This window comes from Petromyzon marinus, chromosome 46 (genome assembly GCF_048934315.1).
Source record: "Petromyzon marinus isolate PM22_M1 ecotype Great Lakes invasive population chromosome 46, UKy_Petmar_22M1.pri1.0, whole genome shotgun sequence".
Lineage (NCBI taxonomy): Eukaryota > Metazoa > Chordata > Hyperoartia > Petromyzontiformes > Petromyzontidae > Petromyzon > Petromyzon marinus.
In genome coordinates, this window is record NC_133712.1 from 8,525,512 (window position 1) to 8,553,101 (window position 27,590).

General features: G+C 52.2%; 1 protein-coding gene across 3 annotated transcripts in view; it reads right to left on the reverse strand.

The window, feature by feature from the left end:
• LOC116952283 (sodium-coupled neutral amino acid transporter 3-like) overlaps positions 1–27,590 on the reverse strand; it is a 138,009-nt gene that overhangs the window by 38,817 nt on the left and 71,602 nt on the right. For 2 of the 3 annotated variants that reach the window (XM_076074154.1, XM_076074155.1), the window contains 4 exons: positions 16,059–16,348; positions 14,053–14,131; positions 12,816–12,931; positions 218–291 (listed from right to left, as the gene is read on the reverse strand). In XM_076074154.1, the coding sequence (XP_075930269.1) occupies positions 218–291; positions 12,816–12,931; positions 14,053–14,131; positions 16,059–16,159 (370 nt within the window). In that variant the 5' untranslated portion in view covers positions 16,160–16,348. Of the gene's footprint in view, positions 1–217; positions 292–12,815; positions 12,932–14,052; positions 14,132–16,058; positions 16,349–27,178; positions 27,385–27,590 lie in introns of those variants that run through there. The other variant, XM_076074153.1, reaches the window with a different exon arrangement.

Consider the following 27,590-nt stretch of genomic DNA (forward strand, 5'->3'; position numbering starts at 1 on the left):
CCGCGAGACGGGAATTTAACTCGGGTCGCCGGGTTCATAGCGCAGAGCGCTAACCGCTAGACCACCACTCCGCACCCCAATACAATCATTCTATCCCTTGCACTCACACACGTGCGCTGAACCCACACACATACACACACAATGCATTATCGCATACCTGAAGTGTAATGTTCTTTAATTTTCTGATAATCCCACAATTCCCCGGGGCAACACTTACCCACAATTCCTGCTGTCTTCAGAAGCAGGTGGATGGAATAAACAGACAGCAGGGCAACGGATACAAGCAGCAGCCTGCGAACAAAAACAAGCAAGCAAAATTTAACAACATTTAACTAACAAAGACCCCACTATTATGATGACCAAGCATATACGGTGCAACGTCGCACACACGACCGCCACATATCCCCGTCCTCACTGATTAACCGCCCACAACCTGTGCAGAATTGGCGCGACGGTGTAAGTGTTGACGTGTGTAGATGCTCACAAATCCGGCTTTTCAACACGGCAGTAATGTGTTCTTAATCTGGCGTGGGTTTGCCGAACGCCGACGCACAGTCAAGTAAGTCCCCAGCGTTCAAAGCGGCGTGCGCTTTGTTAGTGCCTCGTGTACACGTGGCACGGCTGTCACCTTCCAAACATGTTCGCGTATTTGACTTCTCCACGAATCCGCTTATAACCCCAGGGCCCCAGTGAGTCGGACAGGCGACGTTGGACTGTTTGTGCGCTTAGACCTCTGAAGAAACGACTCAATCACAAACGTGATACAATTCACGTGTATATATATTTTTAGTCCCGTGAATATAAGGCACTAAAATAACCTTACGCTTCGCGGGTAGGTCATGCCACCTCAGCAACTCGTATAACCGTGATGCACTCAAGTGTATAACGGTGAGCTATTTTTAATATCCACAGGACTTGTCACTTCCAATGACAATGGCTGTCCGTATCAACAGAGCGATGTAAATGCACCACCCGTCGTGACCTCACAGGCACCCTGAGGACAAAGCCACCACGGGATGCTGACCAACGGGAGTACGCGGGCGTGACACTAGATAGCCAATCCATTGGCAGGTCATGTGGGGATGGGCCAAAAATTGGACGCTCGCACCTCTTCCATGAGGTCGGGCCAGCGTAGGCCACCAGGTCAAAAGTACTCTCGACAAGGGCCCTCCAGAGCCCCCTCTGGCGGAGGCTCTTCGGCGAGCAGTGGCGGGAACAAAAGAACTGCAGGGCTGCACCTTTACCGTTTACTTGTTCGGTCACTGCCACGAATATTTATACTGTATATATATATTTAATAATAACAGCTATTACCCAATCAATCTGAATGCGCTCGACTGGGTCAGATGTCGCAAGCTAAGCAGGGATTTAAGGCTGGTTAGTAGCTAGTGACCAGGAGCCTGGTAAGTACTGGGATTGGTGACCAGGAACCTGATTAGTACTGGGATTGATGACCAGGCAGAGCTTGCCAGCTATTGTAGGCGAGGGCCTGCAAGGGAACCAGGCCATGGCAGTGTTCAGTGTAACCTCCTCCTCCTCCTCCTGTAGGCTTGCTGGGTTTTCTCTGGGCACTTGGGGATTTCTCCCCACATGAAGTCAAACAATGGACGAATAGAACCAGCCAATCATCCCAACCGCAGGGCCCTCTTGAAAAAAAAAGAGTTATTGAGACTCGGTGAGGGCTGTCCGGGGTGGCTGTATAATTAATTAGCATTGCAGTTATTTTAATGAACATCTAATTCCTTCATCACCTCTCATGTGAGGCATGAACCCTCGGAAAATTAATATTTTTTTCTCTCCGCCTCGCTTTTAGCCTTCTGAACAAACGGCCGTTTATTCCAGCGCGGCGTTATTCGTTTCGCCGCTGCGCTCTATCTAATCGCTCAGTAAATAAATTAATAAAAAGTAATCAACCTTGCCCAGCACAGAAATCCGCTCGTGGCCAAGCAGCACAAACTGTACCTGCGCACGCCGCAAGCGGCGCACCGCTCAATACCAAGTGGGTCCCCGTTTCACAGAGGGCAAGGTGGGCGAGTTAAGTGACGGAGCTGTCGAGTGTGCAGGCGGTGCGCCGGGCCCCCGAAAGGCGGAGGGGAGGGGGCCCAAGCGCTGGGCTCTGGCAAGGGTGGGGGGGGGGCAGGGGGAGAAATTGGAGAGGGGCCCCCATTTCATTCCTTGCACCGAGGCGCAATGCCAACCACGCTGCTAAGCCACTGGGCGGGTTGTTATTTGTGCGGAACGGGTGCATTATTTAAAAATAAATATAACGTGTTTCCACAGTTAGTCGACATCTAGCCAGAGATTTGGTCAATGTGGAAAAATAGGCCAGGTACTCTCTAGATTCCTCTCTTAGCGGAGGCCCGCATGCCAGCAGTGGCGCGAAACTTTTAGGGCTGCACCTTGACCTTGCAGAGTGGGTTCAGGAGAACATCACCCAAGTTACGTATGGAGTACAAAGAGTTACAGGTTAGCATCAAGGACTGGCTCTCGATGGGTGAGGCATGGGGGCTTGGGGGGAGGTGGGCCAGGGGTCGGGGTCCCAGAGGTCAAAAACCGCCGTTGCATGAAAGGTTACAGAGAAGTGTCATCTGCTGCTGCTGCTGGCTCCACTTGTCATGTCACATCCAAAACGATTCTCTGAGATTGCTTTTCGCACCCCCGAGTCGACACTGATGACGACCAGGGTGGGAGAAACCACAGGGCGAGGCCGATCGCAGTGTGGTCGTGCCAGCTGCTCTTGTTGCACCGTGCTATGGTCCTGCGACCTGGGTTCAATCCCTGGCCGTGCAAATCACCAGTGGCAAGAGGAATATGGTAATGGACAGGGGCTGCCTTGGATTATAATTACTAATAATTCACAATCCACTGCTAAGATGAAGCCCCCCCCCCCCATGCCATGAAGGGCTGACCATGCCCTGCCAGTCATAAGGGGTTGTTGTTGTTGTTTTCACCACGCTGGGCAGCGAGAGTTAGGTGATAGGAGGTGCCCGGGATCAGTCCAGAAATGACTCGCTACCGACGGCAGCCTTGGCGGGGAACTGAACTCGGGTCACCGAGTGCAGAGCGCAGTGCATGAACCGCTGCACGGCTGCTCGACCCTCCTTTGAATGAACTCAGCCTCACATGTTCAAATGCCGAGTCTACTTTGTTGTAGCAGGTGAGAACCCAAGATACCAGGATTGCCTGGTACCTGCTCGTGGGTCTGTGTACAAGGGAGAAAAAGACAGCTGGGCATGTGTGTGGTGTCACTCGCACCGCTCCCTCGTGTGCGGTCATCACCGTGCCGCGGTCAATCCACTGCTGGATGAAGACCTTCGCAGGCCGCTGCCATCGCTCACGATCCCGCGATTTAACAATCCACGGCGCATTTGCGCACGAGCCGATTCTGAAATCGATTCCGCCTGCCTGGTGGACCTGCACCGAGACGCGCACACAGCGCGTGCTGTGCCCACCCTTAATAGGCCACTCGCTGAAAACTTCGCACGTCTTCAAAATGGCCCATCGGTTCATGAAAGGGGAATCTTTGCCTTTGCCCGTGGAAACACGGCACGAGTTGACCGAATAAATGGAAGCAAGGGTTTGAAACTCGCGTATGCACACAGTCGCGGCTACTGCCTGGCAGAGATCAGCATACACGCACTGGCGAGCTGCCTACAGCAATGTTTGTACTTTTTTTGTTAGGGAATTCTGATAATATTTGTGCTTGTGCAGAGTGTAAAATATTTTGTCGCTTTCGCACAAAGTCCACTGGCTGCAGTAGCCAGGCCCTGCACGTAAAATCGCTTTGAAAAACGGACAGGGTGTGCGAAGGGGTCTTAATGCGAGTCTTTGTTTTGATTCTATGGGTCTTTCGGTAAAGCCACGTAGATAGAAAATAAAGAAAAATATCGCGACGTTTCGATCGCAACACAAGCAATCGTGTCACTTTTGTGGAGCACAGGCCCAAAGACGCCAGAGAGCGGGCCAGCAACAAACAGCACTGCCCAAGATGTGATAGATGTTTCATTGAATTCAGCGAGTTTGTGAGAACTTGCAAAAGGAGGCAATGGGAGTGAAATCTCATGGTGAGCGATGCAAGGGAAGAAGCAGAAGTGTTGTGAACTGCAGTGTGGTGAGTGGGTGAGTTTGTGAGTGAATGGGTGAGCGAGTGGGTGGGTGAGAGAGTGGGTGATCGAGCGGGTGATCGAGTGGGTGGGTGGATGGGTGAGTGGGTGGGTGAGCAAGTGGGTGAGCGAGTGGGCGAGCGAGTGGCGAATGGATGAGTGAATAAGTGAGTTGTGATGTGCAGTGAGGTGGTTGTGACGGTGGATGACGTGAACCAGTCAGCGTCTGGCTGAGTCCGAGTCCTCAACATTGCTGGAGGAATCAACGAGTGACGTTCACGGGAACAGTAACCATGATAATTGGCCACATACGGTTAGCTAGGTAGGGTGCGAAAGAAGTCCAACATACATACATACGACTGACCACCAGTTAATGAGCAAAAAACCTGAGCGAATCGCCCAGTTCTCCATCATCAATCACCGACTACGTTACGTTGAGTTCCTTCCGGTGCAGCAGAGAGGCACCAACTGAGTGCCCCAAGCCAGATATGATTCCGACTTTTGCCGAACTTATGCTTTGTGGAGGAGTAACAATATTTCAGAGGTGAAGACAAAGTGTGCACCGTTGTTTGGTTTGTTTAACGGTTTTTTTTTAATTATTCAGTGACACAGCAAAGATACAAACGCCCCGTGTACTCTGCCCGACTGCCGTCCCTGTCCATTCACAAAACACACGGCCAGCGGCCCGGCACTCGAGATCGGGTTTTAAATATTTAACAGCGGTCGGAGGATGGGAGCCTAGACAACCCAGACACGCTGTACTCCTGTTGCAGCCGCGCAGTAGAACATTAACTGCCAAGCAAATCAATCTCTGAAACCTACGATTATACCTTGTGCTTTTATTTTTCCCCACACAAAGAAATAAAAAGAAAAATATCCATAATAAAGGTTTTTTTTAGGTGAGATGGTGAAAATATAAATGTGTTGTTAAACACGCCACTACCCGACACAGTCAATTGGTAAGGATCATCACGTAAACAAAACATGCCAAAATAAATGTAGTCCCAGTTGTCTTCTTAGAAATTGAAAAACCGAACCGTGAATTTTGTTGCAAAGATATTCCCTCTTCTCGCACTGCTTTATGGGTAAACATGAGGGTTGCCGCTGTACGGCGGACACTACGAGACGCATTTATAGACACGATGTGTAAAAAAACACACACAACTCAACACATCCGTCAATAACACTGTGGCCTTAAAAGGATACATATATAATGGGTGACATTTGGGACACGGGCTCTTCTTCATCGCACATGCATGAGGGCCGGTGACCTTAACCTATCATTTATTATTTTCTTTCTTCGAAGGCCACTGTGTTGTTATTGACGAATGTGTGTTCAGTTATTGTTGATGTTAAGCGTGCTTGTGTAAGGTTTCCAACGCAGCAGCAGCAGCAGCAACGACATCACAAAATAATCTACCCAAACAATAAAACTTGCCGGGAAACCGTATCGTCATAGAGTGATGATGCATGCCCGTCTTACAAAAACTGACACGAGAAGAGAATAACGGACACCCATTTACCAAAAGCGGTGTGGTAAAAACGTTTTGCGGAGTAATTGACAGCATTGTGGTTACAAGACAGCATCGTTTCTGGCTGCACCCGCGCGATAAGCCGTTATAGATGACAACGTTGCAACGATTTGAAGACTTACGACGGGCACGTGTGTTGGGTAACGCGCAGTTGCAGAACTTTGGAGAAATATTTCAATCGTACTTCAAGTACGGTAACGTACGGGGGGGGGGGGGGCGGGGGGGGGGCTCGTGACATTTAACATCGTACAGTGTCGTATCGCCGTCAACCACGGTGAATACCAAGTCACGTCACCCGACGCTGAATCGACGAATTCCCCCGTAGGCAGGACGAGAGATATTATTCCGCCGATTTGATGTACCCGGGTTTTCTCGGGCGCTGCCGCCGCGACTCCATCCAAGCCCAAAAACACCTCCTGATGCTCGCGCGGATATTTTTTGACTGCCGGCAACAACAACAACAAAAAAGGCCGGCAAACGTCAGGGAAACGTGGCCCTTTTCAAATCGGCCCAAACGGACGTCACGTGGCCTCCGTGCGAGTCAGGCACCTCGCCAGGCGTCATCGGGTGAAAAGACTTTTTCAATCGGCGGTGAAGATTGTGAACTAACAATGCCCTTGTCAAGTGGTATTGTGGTTTTTTCTGCTACAACAACCTGTCACAAAAGGACTTTTTAATTCAACAATCCGTGTCTCTCTCTTGCTTGAATGCTGGCGGAAACGAGGGCCCCCCTCGATGCTTTGCTGACAAAATCTCAGTCCAATAGTAAATTAACATTCCTGCTTTGACCGGCACCTTAATCTAACCCCCCCCGGGGGTTCGCCCCTTCTTACTACAAAAAAAACACACAGCCGATATTTTTTACTGCAATTAAAGATGAAGGGTGAGAGGCCCACGCCTATACGCGCTGCAGAGATCGCTTGACCAACGTCATTGAGAGTAACCCTCACAATTAAAAGTCGATCAAGTGAGAACAAAGGAAATAAACTGAAGTGCCCCCCCAGAGCGAACAGATCTCTCTCAAATTATTTCATGCAGCAAAAAAAAGGCTAAAATTTAGGCCAGCCTTTAAACGTTCCACACAACTCGTACTTAACGCAATTAAATGTGGGACCTCCTTTGCCAGTAACAAAATATGAGAATAGCTTTTCCCCTTTTGTTCTGGCAACAAAACAGGTGTTAAGATGTTTAAACCCCAAACTGAAACCTTTTAACAAGGAATCATGTCTGCATTAACCACAATACTTGCAGTCAGAATGCAAACAAAAAACACACACTATGATAATATATGTTGCATTGTCTTGGAAACTGATTGGTCCACACCAGAGACAGCTTTCTTTTGAGCCTCGTCTCAAAACGGTGTTAGACCAGAGGACGCCAAGAGGCGTACAGCACAAAGACAACGCACTATCAGAGTAATGAGGGCTCGGGGTGAGCAACGACACCTTTTTTTTGCCAGAAAAAAGGGGAAAACCTATTCTCGCAATTAAATGTATTTGTGTAACCACCAGCACTTGAGATGAACCGTTTAATTTGGTGTTGCAAATGGATTTTAAAATATATATATAAAAATTACAGCACTCTGCTGTTGATCTAATGATAGATGAAGGCCACCCCACGGGTGCCTTGTTGGTCACCGTGGAGTTGCTCGACCATACTTCACCACGCTGGTCTGCGCGCGCTGGTGAATAGAGGGTGGGTGTGGGGCGTGGATGCTACGACATAAATCATGAAGCCACCGATGCTTGGCCGCTGGTCGGCAGTCGAACTCGGCTAACCGGATTCACGACGACGCCACCGAACGGACGACTGCACCAGCGCCTCACCTCAGGACTCGCGGAGCGAGGCGGGCGGGCGACGGTTGGAATGGCGGTGGCGAACGTGTCTCGCTATACACACGCAGAAAAACACATTTCCTGGCCCGTTGGGTTTTCGTGGTTGGACGAGGGCCTCGGCCATGCCCCTTGCAGGTTACCCGGACCGTACCTCGTCACGCTTGGCCAACGAGGGGTTGGCGAAGGCCGGGGAGCGCGTAAAGGTGCGAGCGGAGTACGGTAACAACGCTGCACTGCCCACTGACGTCTAACTACACAAACAAGGGACGGCTTTTAGTACGCACCGTGCCCACGTTACTCGTTTTAACGTCGACCCTGCGCTATGTTTAGTTTACCAGGTAAGGCCCACCGAGCTCTGTAGCTCTTTCTGCAGAAGAGACCTGGCCTCGAATGATCGCCTAACGAGGTGGCTTATAACGCGGTAATGTATAGCAGCCAAATACAATACTCTAAATAACACGTGTTTCTAAACGCGTGTTAACATGAGCACTGGGACAGGCCAAAGGCAACCACCGGGCGTGCTGCCTCCGCGCTGATCATAGCAGGCGCTCGCTAACAGCACCTACCTAGCCCAGACGTCTTACAAACAGCGATGCGGTGAATTCTATTCTCTGCGTGTGTGCGTGTTTTGTGTGCGAAAACATGACGGAGTGGCATTAATCCTCAACAAATAGATGCCAGGCCACCTGACAAAGGTGCAGCTAAGGTGCGCGTATAACACGAGCATCGTGCAGAACGCGAATACATTTCCCCAAAACTTTGGTCCAGATGACCGAGAGACCAGGAACGTGCGCATCCCCTCCCCCCCCCCCCCCCGATGTCATCAGATCTCAAGAGCGCTGAGCGGAGTTGAGGCCGGATGGCGCTCAGATGGGCGGCCACCACGAAAATCCGCGTCGCCGCCACGGCAGCTGGCAGCTGGGTCTGCGTGTCACAGTCAGCGGGGTGCCAGTGCAGCGAGAGGCAGCGTGGAGCTGCACTCGCAAGCTCGCAACGTCCATTAATTCCACCCGGCCAAATCCCCAGCGCCGACCAGCGTGGTGAAGCACGGTCAAATATACTGCCCCGACCTGCCAGGAAGGGCCCTCTCGTCGTACGGCCATGTAGGCACGCAGGGGCCCCGTCACTGCACACTGCCACTGCTGTTCCCGCTCAGTGTTTTCCTTTTTCATGGCAGACCGGGTGCCAACGTTCTTACGTTTTGGCGCAGAAACGTTTTAAAATAAATCGGGGAGAAGGATTTGAAAAATCCAAGGTTCAAATTCCGTCAACTCTACTTCCTGGCCCGTTCATGTATACGTGGCATGAAACGTTTCTAGCTTCTCGCGTGGTTAACAATTAGAAGTAAATAAATACAATGGGCAACTTGACCCAGGCCGTAGCCATGGAGTCAACATTGGGGGGGACCAAATCTTCCAGGGGGTCTGAGGGTCCCCCCCCCCCCAGAAAAAATCTAAATTTGAAAACTAATTTCCTGCCTAAAATATTAAAACATTCACTAACACATGGGGATGGACTTTTTATTTATTTATTACAATAATGTCTAATAGTGTATATTGTATTACATTGCTCTGTTTTCACTTTTTTAACTTTTCTTGTTTCATTGTATGTAATGGCAGAGATTATGGATTAATAAAGTACAACCATAACCACAATCATATAAACAGAAAATTATGCATTTTTATATGAAGACAAGTCCAGATATTGTGGCCAAGATTTAGCAAATTGTTGTTTTTATTTACATAGCATCGCAATTCTTATTTTAAATACATATTTTATTGCCATATATTGGGGGGGGGGGGCATTTTAAGCATATTTGATTATTGGGGGGGATATGTCCCCCCCAATATATATTATAATTATGGCCTTGACTAGACCCAACTTGACCCTGAATTTAAATGTCGTAGCGTCACACGATGTGCCACAATCTCCACCATCGCCTGATCTCAGCTGTTGAAAGTTACAAGGGAAAATTTCAATAATCACTTGCAGCTGGGGTCGGCATCCCCCCCCCCCCCACCGCCGCATCGCCCCCTCGCCTCACCCCTCTCCTGATGCCGAGGGGAAATGGGCGAGGCTCAGGACTGCGGATCACGCAGCTGCTGTGGCTGGACGAGTTTGACTGACCCGGGCCCAACATCTCAAATCAATGTTTGACTCACGGCACCACGCCTTGCATGAGGAGGTAATTCCCCCACCACCCCACCGCCGACTGTATGAGCCCAAACAATACTTGTGCTTTGAAGAAGGACCATTGTGCATTGCTTGCAACATTGCCTATTGAAAATTGTTTTAACTTTTCAAGGAACACACATTGTTCGCGACGATTGTGTGAAATTGTTGTTGTTGTTTGTGCTTCGGCACCACTGCAAACGCAGTAGTCACCAAATATTGACTTAAAGCTTTCGTGGCTGCAGGAATTCATGTTCTTTGGGTCTTTCGGTAAAGTCACGTAGATAGGTTCAAAGAAAATAACAAAAAACGACGACATTCCGATGGCAACACAATGAGCGGTCGTCAAAAGGATGACGGCCGCTTGCATTGCGACCGAGACGTCATAGTTTGCCATTTTCTTTGAACCTACCCAACGTGACTTTACCGAAAGACCCAAAGAATAATCACCAACTGATTCGTTTAATCAGGAGCTGACCCCGTTAGGAATGGCACGGCCTCAGAAAGTGCGAAAGAAGTCGCCGCCCCCCCTGAGCCAGGGACGGTTCCTGGCTTTATTCTGCATCACTTTGCCAAGCCACATGGACGAGAAGCTTGTGGAGTCCCGGGCGGCTAGAGCACAGCGGGTTGGCACAGGGAGGAAGCGCAGGCGGTGCCGACACCGGTCATCCCAGTACGGTTAACCCACAGCATCTGGGTCTGTCCCCGTGACGTCTCGCCAGCAAGAATTCATGTGGGCTCGAAAGCGCACCTAGCCTGCCACAAAGAACTGCGGTGAGACCGAGGCGGTAGGAATTTGTCGTATCCCGAGCTGCTGCGTCCAAAGCACACACGTCTACGCGTCCACACTAACCCGTCTGGCTCTTCTCACGCGAACCTCCTGCCGCCGAGCGTCCATCGCTACGCACGGCCTCAAAGCGCACCTAGCCTGGCACGAGAGCCGCGGCGAGATTGTGGTGCGTGGCAGCAGCAGCCGCCGCTGCTGTTGCTGTGTGCACGCGTATATGCGCACGCGCAACACTGAACCCATCTCATCCGCACACACACGGCGCACTGCACGCAGGGTTGGGTGGTGGTGGGGGGGGGGCGGGGCGGCAGGGGGGGGGGTCACGCGGATTTGTCGGTTACCCTTGGCAAAGGTTCCGCCTCCCTCGCCACAGGAATTAGCATATGCAGTGTGCAGACAGAACCTTCTAGAGAAGCCGCGAGCCATGCAGATTAATCCCCTCTAAGGGACAGGAGTGGGAAGGGCAGGCATGGGGGGAGGGGGGGGGAGGAATTAAAATAGGAAGCTCAAATAAGACAGAAAGGAAGGAGAGAGGCCTCGTTCGTCAGCACGTTTATGCTGGCCTGAGAGGCAGAGCCTGAGATTGCTTTTTTGCTTTGGTCCAAGCAAAGTTGAGTGTCTTTTTTTTAGTTTGACGCGTAGGATTTTTTTTTTAATATTATTTGGGTCTTTCGGTAAAGTCACGTGGATAGGTTCAAAGAAAATAACCTATCTACGTTGACTTTACCGAAAGACTCAAAGAATATGAATTCCTGCAGTCACGAAAGCTTTAAGTCAAGATTTAACGTGGGCTTTTTAAATTTTCTCACAGTTGCTGAGCACACAAAAGGGCCCCAAAAATGCCAAGCGGCCAGCAACAAACAGCACTGATGGAGGTGCACTCGATAAAAGCGAGTACGTTTGTCGAAATCGAGCGAGGTTATCGTAAGAATTTGGGAAAAGAGGAGACGCCGGGAGGGAATTCCCAAGTGGAGCAGAGCGTGGAGAGAGGCAGAGAGAGAAGCGTTTCGATTTGAATTGTGGTGGTTGGACGCAATATGAATGGAGGGCTGTTTGACTAAACTTCACCACGCTGGTCAGTGTGGGTTGGTGAAGGGGTTGGTTCAGATATCACTCGCCAATGATGTTGGCCGTGGCCGGGAATCGAACTGAGGTCGTCGGGTTCAGAGTGCAGGATGTGAAACACTGCACCATTTAGGCTAATGGAGAATATAAAACGATGACATGACGAGACAGAACAAGTGAGAAACAACCACCACAAACGAGACGGCTAAAACACAAGGCAAAAAAAACTGCGATCATAATAACGTTTCGTCTCATGTAAGATTCACCTTTTGGCGTTCTCTGGTCTGACACTGGCGGTGAGACAAGGACACAGAGAGAAGGCTGTCTCTGGTGTAGGCCAATCAGTTTTAAAGACGATGCATATATACAGGGTGCTTCAAACAAATGTTAACACTTCTAAGAATTTGCGAGAACACCACGTGACACGTGCTGCTGCCTCCGGGCTCTGGAGACCACCTGGAGAAGATTCAGGCCACGTGTTGACAACGATGGCCAACAAGTGGAGACTCTTTGACTTTTTGGAGCTGTTAAGATTACATTTGCTATCATGTTACAGTGCATTATCCGTTCTTTTCCCATTAAAAACGATAGTCCCATGTAAGTGTTCAAAACATTTTTAAGCACCGTGTGTTGTAAGAGTGTTTGTTTTGCTTGTTTTGCTACAAGTATGTGTGGTTAATGCATCTGTTTCATTTTGCAGAAAGGGTAAAACCTATTCTTATTTTTCATCAATGTTGTCATTCATTAAACTCGCATCTCACATGCACCGAGGAACCACAGATAAGCAGGAAGCCACGCGGCAAGCCGGAGCCTGCCCTATAAACAATTGCCCAAAGCTCTGTGGTCCTTTACATATTAAGATGTGTTCAGGCAAACAATGAGCGTTTATACACGTCCTATTCTCATTGAACTCTTTACAATTTATAGTGGCACTTAAATGCCTCAACATCTCAAAAGGCACCTCACATCGCACCTCATCTCAAGCAAGTTAACTTCTCTATTGCAGTCTAGCCTAGGGGAACCCCCCCCTCCACCCGGCAGCCGTCCCTGTGCAGCAACAAGGTGTACGTCGCAGCGTCCTGCATGAGTCTGCCAGTATGAGGGCAACGTTGCTATGTGGCTCTTTCCCAATGAAGTCATTAGCGAGTAATGCACCTGGAGCGGTGCGTACACATCATTACGCACGCACATATGTTGAACTTCTTTCGCACCGTACGTAGCCAACCGTGCTAATCGGTGGTGCGGAAATCCATCGTGGGGGGGGGGGGGTGGGGGGAGGTGGGGCTGGTGGGGGCGAACCATCGCACGTCCGGCTACTCACACAAAGAGGACGATGCCCGTGTTGGCCATGGCGTAGGCGAGGCCTAGGATGCCGCTGCCCATGATGGCGTTGCCGAGGTTGAACACCGACATGCCGAACGACGCCTTGCCCTCGTGCTGCCGGCGGAGAAGCAAAATCGTGAGCGCACCGGTGCCGATGTGCAGAAACCCCCCCCCCCAAATCTTGTACACGGGCCCCCAATGCCCACTGCCAAACCCCTGGCCACCAGCCCAGGAGGCCTGGCCCATATTGCACGTTCATCGCGAGCTGAACGTGAGGCCGGAGAAAAGATTCAAACTGGCGACAAAAATCCCGATTTTTGTAAATGCTTCAGGGGACGCCGGTAGCGGCCTGCATTGGCCAAACCCGAGCCGTTTGGTAACTTTACTTTAATCAAGTCGAGGTGTCTCCCCCTCCTCAAGTGAGCAGCGGGGATCATATTCAGCTCTGTTGGTGGCACCGTGCCAATGGTGGAAATTCCACATTCCCATGGTGGTGGCGAGTCCGCTCACAAGAGCACTGTCGACTTCCCACAAAGTGGGTACCAACTTTACGCACCCCACTGGGAGAAATGTTTAAGGGCGTCAAATCCCTTAAGTATGAATTTGAATTTGCGACATTCCAAATGCAAGTGACTTTGCCCGAACCACGGTGCCAGAAGGTCAAATTGACCCGAATGCAGCTTCGTATTTTATTGTCTTTGTCTTGCGTGCGTTCAGTTTCCAAGCCACGGGACGATAGCTCTTGCAGAGTCATGCATCGTCGCATATTGAAGAACGGCCCGCGGAAGCGGATATCACAGAGCTACCTCTGAAATCCCAACAAAGTGACTTCTTATCCACACTTAGGGGTGCTGCATTACCCGGGGAAACATGATGTCCTATTGATCTTCGTTGCATGGCAGTCAAACCAATATATGATATCGTTTAATCTCACAGGAGTAATTTATCCTACCTGAAATTATGGATTTTCGTTATGTTTAGTCACTTTTGACCAGGCAAAAAAGTGGCCGATACCCAGATTCGAATGTTGCATCTCATCCGTGCTGGTCCAGTGCTCTGATCCATGAGCCATGGATCCGGGCATTCGCGTGCGTGCTCGCGTGCGTGTGTGTGTGCGCTCGCGTGCGTATGTGTGCTCGTCTGCGTACTTATGTATGCTCGCGTGTTCACACACGCGCGTGCGTGCTTGTGCGTGCTTGTGCGTGCTTGTGCGTGCTTGTGCGTGCGGGTCTCACATCTGTGAACTGTTTCCCCGGCTTGTTCACCTGACCGTCTGGCAAAAAACGTTCCGTCTCCTCAACGTCCCCATTAGTCCTGTAACGCACACAAGACCCCGGTTCAAACAAATCATGTTGGCAAGGGTGAGTTGGGGGGGGGGGGCAATCATTGATATGTCATTGCAGTGCAAATGTAAACGCAGTTCGAGTGATTTGCAATTGTTGAATGAAATATATATGGAGGTTTGTCTGGCTATACTTCACCACGTCGGTCACTGTGGGTTTGGCGAAGGGGTGGGGGGTTATTCACTTATTCGGGACCTGTTCAGACATCTCTTGCCACCGATGTTAACCGTGACCGGGAATCGAACTCGGGTCGACGCTGCGCTGTTTAGCCCGCCTGAGCCACTGATTGGTATAACCCTACCCTTTAAAAGTAGAGTTGTACCCGTTTGGCTGTGTACATTGTCCCTGGAGAAACTGGCTGGCGACTTTTGCTTCGTGACGATCCGAGCAGGCAATGGACCCTGCGGTTTGTTTTTTAACGATCCGCTGGGTTATCTGCGCCTCCCGCGTCACCAGAGAAAAAGTCATAACCGGAGCAACAGCATAAGCGTTTTCAACCGCAGCTGCAAAAGTGTTAACCTTTGGAAAATACATAATTGAGCTATTTAATCAGGGGCATGGAAGCCAGCGGGTATCTGTCAGGGAAATATTCGGAGCCATAGTTGCAAATAATTCCTACTGCTCTGGTCCGTGTCTCCAAGTTTTAGGCAAATGCTGGGATCACAATGGCCGGTTTTGACTCAATCAAGTGCATCCCTATGAGCAACACAACTTTATACTATGGGTTTGCTAATCTTGTGCCATCTTCACGAGGGTTATAGCACGCCCCCCCCCCCATCCCAGTTCAGGAGGGATGGAGGTAATGCATGAACGCCTTCAATCTCGGTTGGAAAGTGTTCACGAAAATCATCATCATCATCAACACCACCATCGCCGTCGATAACAGCGGTGTCAGGCTGAAAATGCACTGCGCAGTACTGTGCACATGCCCTTAAGAGGCAATTAACAGAACAAATGATACGTATACCTGTCAACCCCCCTTCTCAGTGCCCACCTTATTACAAACCAATTCTGACCTTATGGGTCACCCCGTGCCCTTCTAAATCTCAACGTTCATCCTACAACGTCTCATCACAAGGGAGCAACACAAATATAAACTTTTGTTTTGTTTTTGCCCGTACTGAAACGGCTGTATGCCGTATGGGCCTGAAAACTCAATTTCCCCTGTACAAGAACACGGGTGGAGCGTATGGGTCGACAGGCATGGACGCGTCTTTACATTTGACACGTGACGGTTTATAATTGTCGTAGTCTTCACAGTTCATACCAACGCTGCCCTGGTGGACTACCTTGGTTACTGTAGAGGTTCTCCCGGTGGGAATTCACCGGTGAGAATTCACCGGTGGTGATTCACCGGTGGGAATTCACCGGTGGGAATTCACCGGTGGGAATTCACTGGTGGGAATTCACCGGTTCAATCGCAGGTTGCCTTCGATTGCAAGGAAATTTCGATAGGCGCCGCTGTCAGCCAATCGCGAGGCAGGATTTATACTATTAATTTCAACAACAATATCCGGGTCTGTCCCGTGACCTCTTGCCCGTGAGCCTTTCTAAACTTCACGTGGCTTCAAAGTGCCCCCCTTGCTTGGCACAAGAGCTGTGGTGAAAATCCACTTGGAGCAACAAGCCCCTCGTTTCAAAGAAGACCTCCGAGTGAATCTCTTCTCCGCAATTAGGGTGGCGCTAATAACAGTAGGCAACTAACTACGGCGTACGTCTGCAGTACATTAAATATGATTCATATTGAACGGCATCGTATATCTTATTCGCAAACCGCCAATGTTGCCGTCGCAGGCGGCGTTTGCAAGCCAGCGTCACAAGATTAATTCAGCGTCGACAAAAGAACCAGCGCGGGGGACGGCCACCGTCAAGAGCCGCCACCGCCGGCGCGTACGTACCCCTCGTACTGGCTCCGGGAGGCGTCCGCAAAGCCGTTCAAACTTCCCGTTCCGTCGGGAATGGGAGTCACCATCCTCAGCTCCACGGGACCTTTCTCCATTTCGGTTTCAAGCGCGTCGGCGTCGTTCGTGAGACGCTCCCCTCGTCGGTCGCAAGCACGGTACAAGGCCGGGCCCTTTTCAACAACGGTCTCGTTGTCCGTCTCTCCAAGCGAGTTTCAAGCCGAAGATGATCGGACAAGGCTCCCGGCGGCTCCGTCAACTTGCGCTGATCGTTACGAAAGGCGTCCCTGTTGAGAGAGAGAGAGAGAGACACGGAATGGTAAATTGGAAGGTTTTTGTTGTTGTTGTTGACTGTGTCACGTTCCGTGCTGATTGTTCGGGTTCATTGAGTGACCACCATGGACGCAGAGAAAACAACGAATGGTGAATTAGGATGTTTCTGACAAAGCGAAATATATATTTATTTATTTACAATATCAGATCAAACACGGTGAAGATTCCACGCTGCCGACGTGCACACTGCTCAGAATGTGTGGCTCACGCCTAAAAATATGCAAGTTTGTATCCAAGGCAATTAAATGAGAACCACTTTATTGGCAGATTGTACTGCACATGGGCTTGGCGCTGCCATAAGAATGTGGAATTTCCACCACTGGCTCCTGCTCGTAAACAGCTAAACGAGCAACCCTCCAACGCATCCAAAAGAGGTTTTTTGGGTTCGATCGCGTAAATATAAATGTGTCGTTAAACCCGCCACCCCACGACACAGACAACTAGTAAGGTTTGTCGCGTAAACAGAAGATGCCAATTCGTTACTAGTACAGCACAGCGGTGTGTTGGAGAGCAAATCTACAACATTGACAATCTGAGTACGACGTTTTGCCAGCAATTACAACTAGCTTCATCAGGCGGAGAAGCCAGGTTTGCATATTTGAACGGGAATCCATTTTTTTTTATCTTGTCCATTTTACTTCGTAAAAAGTTATCACATCCCTTACACCTCACTCACCAGTCCTGTTCTCCTAAACCTGGAAACACTGAGAAATCCAGAGCTTCAAAGTTGCAGGCAGTGGAGCCCCGATGTTGGCAGTCTACCGGCTTCACGCCGATTACGTGCGGTGGCGGCGCTTTTTGAAAATGCCACCGCCAGCGGCGATTACTTACCAACCACGACGCCTGATCGATGCCACAGCACGCCAGCGTTTGGGACCGAAGCGGCGCAGAGCCGGGGGGTAACTTGAGGTCGTCGCCCCGGGTGCGCCGCGGCGGAAAGAGCCGACCGCTCAAGACACCGCTATCGATGCGCTTTTAAAAGCGCGTTGCTCTGTCGATTTTTCCACGGGCGGATAAAATGCGCACGGAAGGTTCTCACTTTGTTTTTTATTTAACCATCTATTATTCTTGAAGCCAGTGGAACGCTTCAGAATTCAATCCGTGCGACGGGATACTGAAGACTAATTCAAAAGCTACGTCTAATTGCGACAGGCTCAACGGTCGCACACGCCGTCTGGCATGCTGACCGGTGTTGCCAATTTTGTGAATGTTTGTCGAGAGATGCGGACGACTCTCTGGGTTCTTCCTCGTGACAACATTTCGCGAAGGGCAACTATCCAAAAATCTAGGGGGGGGGGGGGGGGGACTTTCTGCGATGCGACCGTCGCGTGGATCTTAGGATGCGATTCCAGTGCCGTGTCAAGGGTCACCTGCGGCTGTTTTACAGCGCCTCGTACTTGGTCAACCGTCCGGTGGCATTTAGGAAGCGAATTTTCTAGGTCTGCGCGACGACTTTACCGCTTTAAGGAGTTGTTAAACGCCGCTTCTTCATCCGCACGCGCGCCACGCGACGCCTACAGGGGTAACGCCCCCTCCCCCACCGTCCACACAACACGGAGCGACCGTGGTGGCTACCGCTCGCCCCGTTCGTTTTACATCCGTGTCCGTAACAATGGTAATAAATTATCAATAAATAAAGGCAATGCCCTTTTGCTGGACAAAGGCCTCCCCCCCCGCCCCCCCCCCCCCATGCCGTGTCGATTGTGGGGGTTGTTCGAGCGTTTGTGCGGCTCGGCAAAAAAGGGGGAATATTGGGGGGGGGGGGTGGGGGCGGGGAGTGCAGGACAGGTTAGGGCGTCGTTCGTCACCGACGGCGTTCGTGGCTGGCGATGGAACGACCGTCGTGCCCGCTTGCTGTGCCGTGCCACGCCAGCGAGAGAAACGCCCCTCGACGGTCCGACCGAGAGTCACGGGGCTCGAGGGCTCCGGCGTGGGGCGCGGCTTTGCGAGGAGGTGACCAGCGGGCTGGATGCCCATCGCACGGGATCGAGGGAACATGAGCCAGGGGGCACCTGCCAGAGGAGCAACATTTGGGCCGATCCTATCTCAGCCAAAGGAAGGGAAAGCGCCCGAGAGGACGGCCGCCGTGGGGAGATGGAGCGGTAAAGCCGGCTTTCGAATAAGCGCCAAAGCAAGTCAAAACTTCAGCTACCTTGTAAGCGCACAGCCTTTTTTTAAACCATTTTTCATTACCCCCGTGCAGTGAAGCACCGCTTCCCCCGAACCCTCAACATAACAAAAGACGGATTAACTTGGCCTCGTCGTTGCTCCCTGCTTGGCTCCTCCCCCCCCCCCACCTTAACCTGTATATAAGCTCGAGGCTCTCAGAGCCTCCCCACTTGATGCAGCGATCTTGCTGTGACTGTTCCACCTGAAGACGGAAGCTTGTGTTGCCTCCGAAACGTCGTGATTTGATTGAGTTGTTTTCTTTTATTTTGATTTAGTTTTATCTACGCGACTTTACCGAAAAAAACAAAGATTATAAGCGCCAGACGGATTATTACTTCGCAGGAGCCACAAGAGGTGGCGATGGCTTGAAGAGGCCTTCATCCAGCGGTGGATTAATCGTGGCCGATGATGATGATGGCGATAACGGTAACCAACCACAATTGTATTCAACATGTTTTTAAATTATTTTGATATGGCCGCACGCCTGGCCTGTTAGCACGTTGTCCACAACACACTGATGACCACGATGATGATGACAGTAAAGTAGCCCAATCAAAAATGGCTTTGATTTAACGAGCATGAGGTGCTGGTAACCTCCACAGGCATCCGTGAGCCAACAACTGGTGACTCCTCACAGTGGTATGATGGTCTAAAGCCAAACGCCGAGAGGATTTCAAAACAACAACTTTCCCTCAAGCACTCGGGCCTTGCCACTTATTTATTTGTCCGATTAGAGTGACAAATATGAAAAGGGGATAAGACAAAGAGCAATCTCAATATTTTGGCTGACTGGGCTTCTCTAAGCAAAGCAGAGACCATCTGTGTTTGCGATGGCAAAGGAACAGATTACGGTGGTCGTGGTGGAGGCGGTTGTAACTATTGAACCACGCACCCAAGAGCCAAAGGCACATACAGGAAGCTAAAACCAGCAGTGGCTGACACCCAGCAAACTATCGTGGTTGGCCTGGGCCCTGTTGGGTGTAAGTAATGAGATGTTATTCCCCCTCACCTATTCACCATCCTCCCCCCAGCGTCGCCTGGCACCTCCGTTGGCCCGTGAATCCCAGAGCAATTGCAGCGCCTACACACTCAATATAGCTGCTGCGCCGCCTGCCAGCAGCAGCTACAGCATCATCGTCGCACACGCCCGCAGGCTTTCGAGGAGCAGCCAGGATGCCACGTGAAAGATTTGCCGCGGCGCTCTCAAGTGCCAAGCGGGAATGCACACACGCTCGCACACGCTCGCACACGCACACACGCTCGCACACGCACGCACGCTCGCACACGCACGCACGCTCAGACACGCACACACGCTCACACACGCACGCACGCGCTCACACACACACGCACACACGCATGCGCTCACACACGCACGCACACACGCATGCGCTCACACACGCGCTCACACACGCGCTCACACACGCACACACGCACGCGCTCACACACGCACACACGCTCACACACGCACACACACACACATGCACGCACGCACGCGCTCACACACGCACACACACGCACGCGCTCACACACGCACACACACGCACGCACGCAGCTCATTCTGCTTCACGGGGTGAAGGCATCGCTTATATTTAGCGGCCACGCCATCCGTGCCAGCAGCGCAGGCAGCCGGGCGCGGGCCCCGGCTCTCCCTATTTGTCCGTGCAAAAAAACTTAAGCGGCGGCAAAATGAACCGGCCACCGGGAATAGAAACGCGGCACGGCGTACGGTCGAGGGAGCGACGGCGGCGACAAGCACACGGCGGTCGTTCCCCGGCGAGGATGGGGGAACGCTCCACTAAGGGTCCTCGCCGGCGACGAGGGGAACTGTGGACAAAGGGAGCGCGGGCGTGCCGTGGAAGCAGGCAGACTCCGGCAGGCCCCTCTGCGGCCGGCGGTGTAATCGCTGCGGCGGTTCCGTTAAGAGGGGTTCGGAGGAACGTCCCAGGCCCGGCAGCGGCCGTAACAAAACGACGCGCCGTTTCAAGGGTATATTCTAGCACAGAAACCCTGCAGTACCATTCCGGCGTCCCCGTTATGTTTGTTTGTTTTTATATTGTATTTACTTACAGGTCTTTATCGATCCACAGCTGGATGAATGCCTCCACAGGCCGTGCTGGTCACGGCGGTCATTTGGACCATACTTCACCACGCTGGTCAGTGTAAGTTGGCGCAAGGGGCCGGCGTAGTCCCAGTCGACATGCCACCCGCCGCTGATGCCGACCGTGAATCGAACCGAGGCAGCCGTGTTTGGAGCACGGAGCTCGAACCGCTGCGCAAACCGCTCCACCGCTACTAAATTAAAGATTCGCCATCTCTTTTGCAATGGAGCCCTGCACCAACAGCCAAGTGGTGGTATACTTGCAAATATACAATTTGGACACTGGCACACAACGCACGTGTGTACATCGAACTGCTTCCGCGCTGCACGTAGCCCACCGTGTTAATCGGAGGGCGCGGGGGAAGGACAATAAAACTAAAAACTAAAAACGACGTGCTCTCACGCAGGACGGCAAAGTGCCTTTGAACGTCCACTCTACAGCAGTTGGTGTGCTTTGTAAAAATTTGGCACCGAAGCATCGAGGATGAGGAGGAGTGGGTCAAGGTTGAGCGAACCGGTCCTGGCGGTAAGCACACTCGCCGCCGCCACCACCACTACGCTGAACGGCCTCGAGGTATCATCGTCGTCATCATCGCCGCTGCCACCGCCGTTACAACGCTCGCTTGTACGCGTCGCCGAGGCTCAACGCGAATTTTTCAGGAGGGTCCTGCCGTGTTTTCGCGGCAAGGGTGGGGGGGGGGGGCGATGGCACCATTCTTAATAAATATCCAGTAATGTGCAAGGTACTTTTTCAACATTGAGACGCCTGGCCAATACCAATTACATTGTATGGGGCAGTGTTTAAGATTTTTTTTTTAGCTTTGGGAGGAACCCGGAGAAAACCCATGCAGAACAGGGGGAGAACATACAAACTCCGCACAGAAAGGCACCCGAGAGACAGGCCTTGCCGGTGCAAAGCGCGAGTTCACCAAGGCACACATCCGCGAATTAACCACAGGCAGTCCCTTTAATAGCCCAGTGTGTCAAGCCGCAACTTGTCACATTGCAATAATGCTTACGGCGAGGTCACCACCATGACCGGGCACGCCAACATTTGAGTTGCTGCTGACAAGAGAAGTTACACAACGCTCACTTAAAAAAAGTAAATGCTCACAGTTCACCGAAAAACTGCAAAGCTAGTAGACATCGCCAACGCTGAGCAGAGGTGGCAGTCAAGGAGAGGAATCGTGGGCGAGAGGAATCGTGGGCGAGAGGAATTGTGGGCGTGGGGACTCCCCCCCCCCCCCCCCCCCCGATCGCTTGAGAAGGTGGCTGATTAGGGTTAGCTTTCATCCAGCAGTGGATTGACCACGGACGATGACGGTGTTGATGATGTCATTGCACATACCGTGTAGACACACAAGGCCAATGGCGAATCTCAAAAGGTATGCAACGATCAGAATACGGAGTACTTGGATGGGAATACTACCCAGGGCGGTGAAGGCTTGGGTAGCCAGGAGATGACAGGGGACGAAAATTATTCTTAAATCTACCCATGTGGGTCTTTTGGTGTTAAAATACCTTTCGTGTGTGTGTGTGGGGGGGTTTTCCCCAGGTATTCTGGCTTACTGCCTGCCACATGCCAACTTCTGATCAATAATGGCATTGGACCAACATTCCCCGAGCGAGCGAGGTTTTCCTAGGTAAATAAGGGGCGTTATGAATACAGGTCAATGAAAATTACGAAAAAAAAACATGTTTGTGCTGCCTCTCGTGATTCGTCTCAGTTTGTTAAGGTGCCAAGCTTGGCGCCACAGCTGCCAACAGTCCACATATCCACAAGACAAAGATCCCCCGTTATGGCCTTAACAGACTTTTGGGGCAAGTGCTGTTAGTGAGAGTCTACGATAGGCGGCACGGCACACAAGGGGGATGTGGGTGGCCAGCGCCACGCCACTACCGCCACCGGAGCGAGTGTGAAGCAGTTTCCTGGGTACTCCTCCCCCCTCTAGGCTTCCGCGTGGCACTAGCGGGGTACAGGCACGGACACGCGCTGGAATTTCTGGGTCACCGGAGCGAGCGCGCAGCCAAAGTCGTCGGCGGCGGCGTTGTTCCAGAGGAGCACAAGCGTCAATGGGAGCGCTTCTTCTTGGCTGCTTGGCACAGCGCTGGGAGAAGAAGAGCCGTCATTGAGACCCCAAAGTCGACCAAACTATTCCCGTAAAAAGAATAATCATGGAATATTGCTCCTTGCCGCTGAACAGGGCACCCAGTCGGTCCCGATGGCGAGCGCTCCTACCAATAACATCGGGCAATCCAGCAGTTTAATAAGGCCTGACTCTGCTGATGAGACCCAAAAACGTCGAAAACGGTCCAGAGGTTGCTTTTCTAAACGATTCCTGGTGGATGCTATTGGTCTGGAAAGCTAATAGGGCCGATTGACTCAAACGTATATTTATATGTGGAGGCACAAAGCCAGGTTCCGCCTCGACATACTTCCAGCATGCTGTTACTGACAATTCTCCACAGCATCGCATATTAGCTTCGTACACTCTACAGGGACAGCGTGACTGATAAGACCACTCAGGATGCATATTAAAATGTGGTCGTCGCATGGCAGTTTGAATCGTAACACAAGTAACGTTGACGAGGATCATCGCCACGATCATCATCATCATCATCAGCCACAGTCTACCCACTGCTGGATGAAGGCCTCTCTCCACGCCGCTGCCGTCCCTCACGTGACGCTAAAACCAATCCGGCGCGGTCCGTGGCGCACCAGCGGATTTCATCGCTCCGTGTCATCGGGGGGGGGGGGGGAGGCCATCCTCTCCAGCACGATGCCCCACCTTTGGGGCTGTCGTTCCGTCACCAGTCTCATCCGTGATTGCAATCACCCCTTCTAGCCGTGGGGGGGGGGGGCGGGGTGGGGGTCTCATCCCCAAAAAGCAACGCCCCCTCCTCGTCTCATGCATGCAGGCAGCGATAGGTGTTGGCATCGTGCATTGGTGAAATCAAACAGCCTCGGGCAAAGCGTAAACTGTGCCCGCCGCTCCTATGCATAGAAGGCGTTTAACAATTGCAATGAGAGCAAACGTTTTGTCTCGAGCGAGACGCACATTGAACGCAAGAGCGCATCTTCAAACAAGCCACCACAAAAGTGTGGGTGTTGGGGCCCTGTGCTATATTTACACCACGATGGGGTTGCACCTCCCACCCCACCGTCGCTTACAGCTTTAACGACGGTGAATGCAAGCAGGAAGGAAGAAAGCAAGCGGCAAGTAACGAGAACAGAGAGTCAGGGGTCTGCTTTGGGTGGCGGTGTCGTTACATAGGCCGTAAACAGAACAAACCCCGCATTAATTGTAAAAGCACAGATGAGCAGAACTCCGTTTCTGTAACTGCGCATATAAATGATACAATGCGTTTCAGTCCATCGCGCAGCAGTTGTTTAAGCAACGCAAAATCAGGTGGGGGTCTCTCGCCAAGAGGCAAATGACACTTCAAAATAAAAACGCTCACTGCCCCTCGGCGACAAACCGAAGGATATGGCACAGCTCACGTGCGCCACACGTTCGTGTGATGTTCTGTTTCATAACAAAGCAACCAGACACTGCCCGTGTCCAGCTCATGGGCAAATACTGTTCACTCGGTTATTTCCACACTCACCTCAGACTTCCATCCTCGCCACGCGTGCACGCGCACACGTGGGACACGTGTGCGCGTGCACGCAGACTAAGATCTCAATCTTAATTTTAAATCGGCTCCTATTTAACGCAGCGCGCGCTCATTGCTTAGCGCGTCACGTGGGACGCAATTGAACAATCGTGGGACCGCGTTTGCCAATCATCGGGCGCGTGCGGCGTGTGAACGAGTTCACTTTGTATTTTGAATGGCGAGGAGCAATTTGGTAAACGCGGAAAGGCGGAGCGTGGCAGTGGAGCGATGTCGCGCGGACTCGAGATTTGGGGCATTCTGCTCGTCTGCGATAGGCGCAGGAGCGAGGGGCTGGGGCCGAAATCACAACAGACAACGGCAGATCGCGAGGGTTGGCGTTCGTTTCAAGTTGGTTTAATGATGGCCGTGTGAAAAGCTCGCGTGAAAGCTCAACGCTCGAGACGCTTTGCCATTCGACTTGAGGCGTGCACACCGAACGGCGTTGTGTCGTGGCCGTGTGTGGATGTGTCCACGTGTGCGTGTGAATGTGCACCTGTGTGTGGATGTGTCTGTGTGTGTGGGGAGCGATAGTGTAGCGGTTAGCGCGCCGCACTACGAATCTGGCGACCCGAGTTTGATTCCCGCTCACGGCCGTCAACACCCAGTGACTATTATCTGAACCGATCCTGGGCCTCCCCTAGGTCGACTAAGCGTCAAATGAGTATCTGGTGCGGTGTGTAAACATCACCACTAGGGAGACAAAGGCGGCCGGGCGTGGTTGCTGGCCACCCACACCCTCGTGTGCCGTTCCGGCCTTCATAGGTGCTCGCTAACAGCACTTGCACCAACGGGGGATCTTTGTCTTTTGTGTGTGTGTGAATGTGTCCGTGTGTCATGTCGACCGCATGCCCGATCGCCGTATGTCCAAACGGCTTTTGTTCGGCCGGATCGAGGGGGCTAAACAGGCGCGGCACGGGCTAGAGAAGAGATGGAGTGATGTGGTACAGGAGGACGTGGAGCTGAGTGGACTTGCCGATGACTGGTACCAGTGGTGTCAAGATCGGCCTCTGTGGAGGAGGCTCGTGAAGGACGCTGCTACTGGGCAATTGGAGGCAGTCGTCCTCCAACAGCAACGGAGGGCGGAGGAGCGACGCTCACAACAACGAGCGGAGCGCCGGGTGGATAAAGCACAGCAAGTTGGCACAGTAGGGGGCACAGGTGGTGCATCAGCCACTCATCTCAGTCAGTCGGCCCGTGGCACCTGGTCTGTACCGTGACCTGCCAGCGAGCGTTCGACACTTTACGTGGCCTTAACGTGCACCTCAGTTCAGTTCCATTTATTTGGTATAGCCCTGTGAGCCATTCGGTTATTGAATCGGGTGCAACCGCAAGAAAAAACAAAAACATGAACCTAGCCTGGCACATGCGCCCTGGTGACGTCACCGACACTTAGTAGCGGTTGGTGTGTGTGAATGTGTCTGCGTACGTGTGTGGATGTGTGTGGATGTGTCTGCGTGTGTGTGGATGTGTCTACGTGTGTGTGGATGTGTCTACGTGTGTGTGGATGTGTCTGCGTGTGTGTCCGTGTGTGTGTGTCGATGTGTCTGCGTGTGTGTGGATGTGTCTGCGTGTGTGTGGATGTGTCTGCGTGTGTGTGTGGACGTGACAGAGTCAGCGTGTGTGTGTGGACGTGACAGAGTGTGTGTGTGGATGTGTCTGCGTGTGTGTGGATGTGTCTGCGTGTGTGTCCGCGTGTGTGTGGACATGACAGAATGTGTGTGTCTGCGCGTGTGTGTGTGTGGCTGCGCGTGTGTGTCTGCGTGTGTGTGGCTGTGTCCGTGTGAGAATTAAATGCTGCCAGTGCGAGTGCCACGAGGAGGGGGCCGTTTGTTTATGTCGGTGACGTCCCCATCAGCAGCTCAGAGTGAGCTGCTGAGACGCCGGATTATCGCCATCAATGCCAACACAACTCGGATGTTAATGCACCCACACACACACAGAGGCTGTTTACGGTTCGAGGTGCTGTTTGCGAGCACCTGTTACATTCCTCGGGCATGTGGTGTCGTGGCCAGCACCACGCCCGGCCGCGGCATTAAGTCTCCCCACAATGCTGACGTTGACACACGCGAGACCCGGCGAACACATTGCAGGCCCGGTAGACCCTCGGTGTGTTTGTGTGTGGGGCGGATCCCAAGGAGCGTTCATCAGCGGCCGGGGTGTCTCATCCGCTGCGCCACCGCTCCCTCCACACAGCAAAGGACAAACAGCACTGGCAAGACGGAGACAAAGACCCCCCTCACACCCCCCGTGTAGCCTCCACAGAGCGCCGGGGCAAGTGCCGGTCAGGCGAGCCTGCGAAGCACCGACGAGGATCCGCAAGGGCTCACGACGGGGTGATGGTGTGGGAGTGGACAGAAGCACGTCCGGGACGCCTTTGTCTCTCCCGTGGTGATGATGATGGGTTTTTTTTTTAAACACACACAGAGTCGACACAACAACTCCACAAACCCCAGCGTTGCCAGCTTACAAACGACAAAAAGCCCCAGAGATAATACGATTCACACCCCCACGACCACCACCATCACCTGCGCCGGCCAAACACATTGACAGGCACCCCCCCTCCCCCCCCCCAAATTACAGACGCGACATTGACAATACATGAGACGGGGCAATGCACGCGCAAGTAAATCCGTACGATCAACTCTCATCATCATCTCACTCACCTCCATCTGCCCCCCCCCCATCACTGTTTGCTATGGATCCCTCGACCGAATCGTTGCCTATTGTAGTTTCACCAATTTGCCGATATATCGAGGTGTTGTACATGTGTGTGTATAAACACAGAGCAGTATATGACATCGTACAGTATATATTTAAACTGTGTGTTGTGTGTGCGCGCACGCTTGCTGTCTCCCCGTACCTTGAACAATTGTGCTTGCCAGTTGCCGCCACCACCACCACCAACAACAACCACTGGGAGGAATCTCTCTGTGCGAGAGACGGCGCGGTTTGTAAACTCGGGGGAGGTTATCAGGAGGCGGAGGGGGACGCCGTTCCAGACGCGCGCGAGTCGAGCGTCACTCAGCCCACAGCGAGTCGTGCTCCCGGCTGTTTATTCCTCGTTGTCCTGCGCCTCCCCCTCTGCCCCCTCCTCCTGCTGCTGCGACCACCCCCATCCCTCCCATCACCCCACGTCACGAGTTGTGTTGTTCTGTGCGTGTTCTGTGTGTGTGTCCTGTGCGTGTCCTGTGCGTGTGTGTCCTGTGCGCGTGTGTCCTGTGCGCGTGTCCTGTGCTCGTGTCCTGTGCTCGTGTCCTGTGTGCGTGTGTGTC